Here is an 8,675-nt window from a genome sequence, read left to right as displayed (position 1 = left end):
TGAGGCAAGCTCCTCTGCTATAAAGAGACACTCAGAAAATACACTGAAATGAGTTCAAACACCTCTGCTATTAAAGCTCGTTTTTCCCTTCAAAGTGTGTCAGTAACATTGAACTTGTATTTGCTACATTTGTTATGAAGGAAAACTTCAAAATGTCTTCAGAACTTCCCGATAACCTAAACAGTCAATAAGGAGGAGGGGGAAAGGAGTTGTTCTCAGCGCACTGACTGTGTTGTTGCGTGCAGGCTGTGGCTGCAGACGGCATGACGGAGCAGCAGGACCCAGAGGATGCAGGTGAGACACGGGTGATGCTGCTGCTGCAATATAATCTATTGTGCAGGGCATTGTGGGCGAGCAGGCAGAGCGTTGTTATGGCAACAGACGGCTGAGCTGATTGTGAACTTTTCTCCTGATAATGCTCTTATGTCGCTGTTTGCTCCACATTCCTGTGTGACTCAGCTGTTATTGGGCACTGGGGGTGCAGGAAGTGATGTCACTACCTGCATGGTGGATGGGTTTTTAAGAGTTCTTAAGAAAGTGTCCCGGCGGTGTCGTCGTGCCCCTATTCAGCTCTGTTATGTGGTTCCTCCACCTGCTGAAACATCTGTATGTTTCATAGTTGGTGCACCTTTCACTATTATGTCAGATGAAAAGATGAACGTGCATGATCTTAAACAGTCTACCTGACTTCGGATCCAGCTTCTGTACACATTTAGTCTGTATGCAACTATAGGACGAACTTAAGCGTACTTCATAGTAGTGCTGGGTGATACGGAAAAAACACATCACAATATCAATTATTTTATATCACAATAACAATATGTATTTTGATATGAAACAATAAAGTATATTTTCAGTTATTAAAAAAGCTCTCCCTAATTTTACTTTGAAAACAGGAAGCTTCATGGACATTTTATTTTGAAGATTAGATTACTTCCGGTGCCAGTAGTGCTGCTCATTCGGCTTTGTTGTAGTTCATAAATTAGAATCCAACATTATTCTGTATTTCTGGGCAATCAATATTTCACTACCTGAAAATTTACTATACTCAACATATTTACAAAGATCGTAAATCAAAGATTTGGACATCGCGAATATTCATACTCGAATTTTCGGGAGCGGATCACCAGTATTCGACCGTTAAGATACTTGTTCCACAGCTTGGTTTATCTCTTATTTTTGCAATCTCATACAGCATGTTCATTTTTGTGGGCTTTCCTTGAGTGATAGAAGGTTTGTTGTGTTAGCATCGGCGCGGGAATAGCCTTATAGCATAATTAAATATTTCTGTCTTCTGCTCATCGCCGGACGTCTTGAGTCCCAAATGCAACCAAATCAGTGACGTACCCCTCTTTTGCTGAAAGTGCTTCATTTTGGGCTGCCTGCATCGGAGTATCTGTCTGTTTCAACTCCAGAGAAACATCTTCAAGCTGTTTCCATCTTTCTGTACTCGTGTTAAGTAACATGAAGTATGTCGTAAAACTCGCGTAAGTGCGAATCAAAGAACGTAAAGCAGCTTTACGTTGCAAAACTACAAGACTTTTTATGTACACACTCACGAGGTTCCAAATATTTAATGATATACTTGGCATAATAATTGATCAAATTAGGTTATAAATGAAAGAAGAGAAATGGAATGATGGACACTTTTCAATCGCCCATGCGATATGTATCATCATATCGCCCAGCACTACTTCATTGCACCAGACACAATTAGAGCTTATTCCAGAAACCAAATCTGTTTTACCATGTTGGTACAATATTTAAAACCAGGAAATAAAAGTTGTTTGAAGATCCAAATTAGCCATAGTAGAGCATGATGCATCTTTTCTGGTAGGGATAGAAGTATCTACCCAGCAGATATATCACTGTGTGGAATAACTCAATCTGAAAGATGAGAAAACGGAAGCTCTAGATAGTTCATTCCTCATTCATTAGAGGTCTTCTGAAGTCTTCAAGCAACAAAGCAGTAAGGTCAAGGTTACAGTGATTCCATGTGCGAAAGCAATTACAGGAAGCATTTACTTGCACAGTGCTGGGTGGGAGCTCAGGACTCTGTTCTGTGCTTTCTTTATCGGTGTCCTCTGGATCTCTGCAGTGTCGGAGGAGTCGGAAAGAGACATCTACATGCGCTTCATGAAGTGCCACAAGTGTTACGACATCATCCCCACCAGCTCCAAACTGGTGGTGTTTGACACAACACTGCAGGTGAGGTACAGTAGTGGTTCTGTTGCTGCAAATCGTGATTCTGGGATCACGGCATCACTCCAGGGATCAAAGGCCGCAGTGACTGCATGATTTTCTGATATACAAGCCTTACTCGTGACTGATTACCTGGTTCAGGTGTGTCCAGTCAGTTACAACATGCCAGAGCAGGGTATCTTGGTAACATGCAGGGTTGCGGCCCTCGAGGCCTGGAGTTGTCTATCCTTGCTTTAAGTTGTGCGACTGCTGGTCTTTATCCTGCAAGTCCTGATGCTATAAGTCCCTATGTTGCAGGTCTACACTATATGGAGTAGGTTTCAATAGTCTAGGGCTGAATCCAAATAGCTTCCCTACCCTTATGGCTTCTCTCTACCCCTAAATTTAGCCCTCTTAGCAGAGAGATACGGAAAAAAAATAATGTCTTCATTTCGGGACATCACGACATAATGAATAGCTGCCAGTCATCTACGTTGGCACGTAGCTGGCTGTGCTCAGAAAAAAATGTAGTGCAGATTCCTCACCAGAATGTTCTTTTGCATATGCCACCACACAAAGTTTAAACGCTAAATGGAATGAGCTTTTCTTGACCATTGGTGCAATGGCTCATGACACAAACACCAAAGAGACCTGGCGGGAGGAATCTTAAAGGAACTGCCGTCTAATAGTAACAAACACATGCTAGACTTGGTGTTTATTGGGAACTGGCGTCAATAAGAGACAGGACACAATTGCAAGATATACGGTATTGTGCATATGAAATGAAGATGTTTAGTCGATCCCAACTAGCTTTGCAGCTGTGTTTTTGTGTTAGCCTGGGGGAGTTGCTCTCAGTGCAGACTCTTCTTGGAAGGAGTCGTTCTCATCTGTCAACATCTCAATGTGAGAACCCTCTCGTTTTCATGGATTGGGAGGGGCTGGTGCTCAGAGAGCAGGTTTTTAGATGAATGCTCAGAAATGTGTGAATAGATCAAAGTACAATTTTTGGAAGTATAATACACTTAAAAGCTCAAAAAAGTTGATTTTGCATGGTATAGGCCAAAGATGTCCAAAGTCAGTCCTCGAGGGCCAGCCTCCTGCTGGCTTTCCAGAAATCCTGCCTTATCTGCTGCTGATTACCTGGATCAGGTGTGTTTGGCCAGTAAGAGCTTCAATGGCAGGTTGGTTGGAAAACACATAGGACACTGGCCCTCGAGGACTGACTTTGGACACCCCTGGTATAGGCCCTTTAAATGTAAACTTCTGTGCTTCAGAGCACACCCACCTGAAGAAATACGTTTCTCCTCTGTGCCAGAATTGCGACGCCAATCACCCTTCCGGCCAAGTGACAGCCAGCCCTAAGTCACTACTGAAAAGACCTTTAGATACCACTGTAGCTCCAAATGCCCTACAACTGCAGCAATAGGGATGAGCCAGACGGATCAGGAAGCTATTTGGTTTGGTGTTGATGCTGCTGCTCTTAAAGACAAAGTCCCATTATTTGTAACACACTTAGATGTGTGAAATTTGTTCTCTGCATTTGACCCCTCCCCTGGGGAAGCTGTGAGCTACAGTTACACAATTTGCACAATTGACAATGGGTATCCTATGTTTTATATACATGTTTGAAAGGTGGCAGTCAGAAGCATTGCTTATTGAAGCCTGCCCATTAATTCAATGCTGGAACCATTTGGTGGTTTAACACCTCAATCCAACCCCTTAATGCTGTCAAGCAGAGAGCCCATTTCTAGTCTTTGGTATGACTCGGCCAGGATTTGAACTCACGACCTTCCAGTCTCAGGGCGGACACTCTCCCACAAGGCCACTGAGCTCTTGATGCTACAGCTCCTCACTTTTCAAGTTCTTATTGCAGATCCTGATATCTTGTTGCAGATATATATTTCAAGTTTTAGGTTTCAACTTCTGAAGATTTCCTCAATGTCATATTTTTCCTTATACATCTTTATTCTTTTGATGTAAACACAGCCGAATCTTCAGAATGATCAGAGATGATGTTGTTTCAGGTTAAGAAGGCTTTCTTTGCTTTGGTGGCCAATGGAGTCCGAGCCGCTCCACTGTGGGACAGCAAGAAGCAAAGCTTTGTGGGTAAGACTTTGTTTATGTACACATGTGTTGGTCCATGGATGTGGATGTGTGTAAAGGTGTGTCTGTGCATTCATGAGTGTGAACTGATGATGGTGGTGTCTGGAGTCTTTAATTACACCCAGAATGTTTTTATTTTATTTGATTTTAGATCTCTGTTTCAAGGGAGAGAGGCGAATGTTGTAATAATAAATTGCTCCATTAGTAAAGTATTTATGATTATTGTGTTTGTACTCATTGTACAACAATAAACCTACCTTACCATTAGAAAAAGAGACGCTTATAAACAATTTATATTTTTGTAATTTCTGTTTGTTTCAGGAATGTTGACCATCACAGACTTTATTAACATCCTGACCAGATACTACAAGTCACCCATGGTAACACACTCACAAACACAGAAGACACACAACCACTGAAGTACAAATGTTTTCTAAAACAGATACTACAAATGCAGTATGTCCTGAAGAGAGGGGTCAAAGGTGGGATACGATCAGGAATTAAGGCCCTCAATGCCATCTGTCCTAGAGCTCAGCAGCAAGGGCATTGGGGAGGGGCGCACAAGAAAGAGATAAATACCTCATTAATGTCTGCTTCAACTATCATGACCGTACTTTTTTTTTTGCCAAATATGTGTTCATATTCCAGGTCCATCAAAAAAGATAGGGCATGTTTTTTACATATTAATTCATCAGCAGGATCTTGTTGGTTCTTTCTGATAGTCTCAGTGCCTTCATAGTGGTGAAGGACCTTTTCTTCTGAAGGTCAGTCACAGATACATGATCAGCTGAGAGTTGCAGAGCAGTCTCACAATGCAGTGAAACATAAAACCAGTCATTGATTTATGGATGCAGGAATGCAACAGTCGGTCAGACTCTGAAGTCTGACCTCACCATCTGACTGCTGCTTTGTGTCTGCTTCAGGTGCAGATCTATGAGCTGGAGGAACACAAGATTGAGACATGGAGAGGTAGACAGACACTGATCTCAGATCATCTTTTCCTGGCTCAATAACCTCAATAACAAACCTAATCATGTTGACAGAGCTGTACCTGCAGGAGACCTTCAAACCTCTAGTCCACATCCCACCTGATGCCAGGTACCAGTGTGCATGTGTGTGTGGGGGGGGTGTGATGGATAAACCCTCAATCTTCTATTCCTCAAGTCTTTTACAAAGATGCATCAATATGCTGATGATGAACTCTTCTTCCTTTCTCCTCCAGCATATTTGAAGCTGTGTACTCTCTGATCAAGAACAAGATTCACCGCCTCCCTGTCATTGATCCAATCAGCGGGAATGCGCTCTACATCCTGACCCACAAGAGAATCCTGAAGTTCCTGCAGCTCTTTGTAAGTCCTCCTCTCTGTTCAGGTGAAGCTTCATGTCAGAGAGAGCCTGAGGCAGAAGGCGCAGCTGGCAGTAGTGAACTGTAGTGTCAGGATGGCGTCATCTGTGTGGATTAGAGTTGCGTTCAATCCAACATATTATAGACAAATGACACAAATGATGGACACTGGAAGGTTTCTGTGAGGGAAAAGTGTAACTCATTGTTGTGAGTGTGCGTTTCTGAGCATGTGCAGACTGCTTTACATGTCCCCCTTGTGTGTTTGTGTGTCTGTGCTTGTGTATGAGGTGTGTGAGATGCCCATGCCGGCCTTCATGAAACAGTCTCTGCAGCAGCTCGGCGTCGGGACGTACTCCAACATCGCCTACATCCACCCTGACACGCCGCTTATCACGGCGCTGTCCGTTTTCACGCACCGCCGCGTCTCCGCCCTCCCTGTTGTCGACCACAATGGTAACTAGAAAAGTTGCATTACCTGCGATAATGAATGCTTTTAGCTGAAAGTAGCCGCTGAAGAGGCTGAATCTTTTTTCTGAATGATACAATTTACTTTAATTGCTGAAGTGATTTGTTGAAATTGCAAAAGCTATTTGCAAAATGTTAAATTTGCTAAAAGACTGCAAATTTCATCAAAGAACTATGAAAGAGTGAAGTTGACTTAAATTTCTGAACATTTGTAGTAAAATTGCTTATAATTCCCTAATACATGCCAATTTTGCAAAAATATTTAGGTTGTTGGTTAAATATGAGCTTAAAATTCCTCAGTAATCTAAATTAGTCAAAAACGTTAGCCTGTTGCTAAAATAGAAGCTAAACTTTAAATTAGCCCATAAAAAACCTCAGTAGAAAACAAATCTGCCAAAAACGTTAACATGTTGCTAAAATATTACCTAAATTCCAAATTAGGAAAAAAAAATCTCAGTAGATGCCAAATTAGATCAAAAAAAGGAAACTCGGTGCTTAAAAACTAGCTAAACTCCAAAAGAGCCTAAAATTCCTCAATAAACCAAATTAGTCAAAAACGTTGGCATGTTGCTATAATAGAAGCTAAACTCTGAATTAGCCTAGAAAAACAACAGATAACAAATTACCGGTAGTCAAAATGTTAGCATGTTTCTAAAATATTTGGTAAAATCCATTTTTTTTAAATGACTATAAAAGATGAAAACAGCCCATCAATGTATTTAAAGGTTTGTTGCTAATCTGCTTAAAATTTTGAATTTTGAAGACTTTCTTATTCATTTCCTATGGGGCATATTTTGCTCATTATTTAGAAAAACTTTAAAGTTTATGAGAACCAAAAATACAAGCAGTAATGTCCTGAACGAGCTGAATGTTTAGATACCAAGAATGCTGAAATCACTGAGAGTGTGATTGAGTTTTTACGTGCTGAAAAACGTACAGAAAGGAGCAGGAGAATCACTATAGTGTGAATGCTTACTAAACATTCACACAACCAACTTGACCTTTTGGGGTCTCTATGGTAACAGCTGTAAGCCCTGACCCCCCTCTCCTCTGTCTGCAGGTCGGGTAGTGGATATCTACTCCAAGTTTGACGTCATTGTGAGTTAATCCCTCGCCTTCTGCCTTTATTGTTGATTTTAATCTCTGCAGCATCCTAGGATTGTGTTGTTGTGTGTGTGTGTGTGTGCAGAACCTGGCTGCTGAGAAGACCTACAACAACCTGGACGTGACGGTCACCCAGGCGCTGCGGCACCGCTCGCAGTACTTTGAGGGAGTCATGAAGTGCAACAGGCTGGAGACGCTGGAGACCATCGTGGACCGCATTGTGAAGGCCGAGGTAATCACAGGCAGAGAGCAGGAAGTCTAACATGAGTCTCATGATTGGTTTTGGGGGCTGACTCACCTCAGAACAGTCTGAAGTCCTGGTCCCATCAGGTGAGACCCATCTTTACTTTGGGAGTGCTTCCATAAACAACCCCCTCTTGATTTTATTGCCTACTTCAGGCGTCTTGCAACCTTCAACACTTACTGAGCCATTTGGGTTAATTTCACTGACAACATCCCAACAAGAGCCACAGAGTTATATTCACTTTTCAGGAAAACACACTGATTTGTTTTATATCAATGTTACTATTATGATAACTATAAAAAAATGTTAAAAGAGAATGGAGCTTTTTTTCAGATCTTGAAATAGTTTATCACTTCTATCAGAGATTTCACATGACTTCCTTTTAAAATAAAAAATAACCTGTCACATACGATCATCTCAATGCAGCAAATCATTAGATTTGTAATATTCAGACAAAAATATACAAATCTAATGAACTAAATCAGAGCTAATTCATTGATAATTTAACTTAAAATCCTTGAATGTGTTTAAAAACGGAAAATCTGACATTAAAAAAAATCTGTCCTTCAACTGTTTGTAAATGAGTTGAATCAAGTTTCATATGTTTTACTTTACTACTTATGTAAGTAAGCTGTTAAATCTTACAGCAGCAAACACCTGAACTCATTCTTGAACACGGTGTTCCGTTTCATTTTGAAAAACAGTTTCCTCAATAGATTGTGATTCACCTTTTGCAGTCTCACAGATTAGTTACATCACTAGTTTACATCACTCTTCTGCATCATGTTTACTGCTGACCTTGTTTAGTTTCCTTTACAGAATGCAAAAAGGTAAAGTAAGATTAAAAAAGCTGTTTCTTCTATTTTTTTCTTTTTAAATTTCTTCTAATTTTATGTTCTACATTAAATAATGTCTTTTTTGCTATTTCTAAGCAAAGGAGTTGTATATTTGAGGGTTTTTTTTAGCTATCTTTTGTTTTTTTTAAATACAGTAACAAAAAAGCTGTTGTAATAAGTGGAAATGAATAATTTTAATACAGAATTTGAGCAAAATAAGAAAATAATCTTAGTACAAGTCGGCCCATCTTAATAAATCCTAATATAAGCTAAAACTATCTCTTATTCTCAGAACTTAGAACTAGAAATGTAATTTTTTTGTTTTCAAAAGAATGACAATGAATGCCAACATAGCGGACGCCGCTTTGTGGCGCTTCCACATCCAGTGTGAACCAGG

At 40.5% G+C, this 8,675-nt stretch overlaps 1 protein-coding gene across 4 annotated transcripts in view; it reads left to right on the top strand.

The window, feature by feature from the left end:
• The window catches only part of LOC112151143 (5'-AMP-activated protein kinase subunit gamma-1), a 33,650-nt gene that overhangs the window by 22,595 nt on the left and 2,380 nt on the right, over window positions 1–8,675 (top strand). For all 4 annotated transcript variants that reach the window (XM_036217460.1, XM_036217459.1, XM_024279839.2 and 1 more), the window contains 10 exons: window positions 246–294; window positions 2,099–2,208; window positions 4,206–4,287; window positions 4,606–4,664; window positions 5,208–5,253; window positions 5,328–5,382; window positions 5,507–5,633; window positions 5,917–6,082; window positions 7,155–7,192; window positions 7,284–7,430. In XM_036217460.1, coding sequence (XP_036073353.1) covers window positions 246–294; window positions 2,099–2,208; window positions 4,206–4,287; window positions 4,606–4,664; window positions 5,208–5,253; window positions 5,328–5,382; window positions 5,507–5,633; window positions 5,917–6,082; window positions 7,155–7,192; window positions 7,284–7,430 — 879 coding nt within the window. The remainder of the gene's footprint in view (window positions 1–245; window positions 295–2,098; window positions 2,209–4,205; window positions 4,288–4,605; window positions 4,665–5,207; window positions 5,254–5,327; window positions 5,383–5,506; window positions 5,634–5,916; window positions 6,083–7,154; window positions 7,193–7,283; window positions 7,431–8,675) is intronic.

The sequence above is a fragment of the Oryzias melastigma genome, linkage group LG20 (genome assembly GCF_002922805.2).
Source record: "Oryzias melastigma strain HK-1 linkage group LG20, ASM292280v2, whole genome shotgun sequence".
NCBI lineage: Eukaryota > Metazoa > Chordata > Actinopteri > Beloniformes > Adrianichthyidae > Oryzias > Oryzias melastigma.
This window is presented reverse-complemented; position numbering and strand designations above follow the sequence as displayed.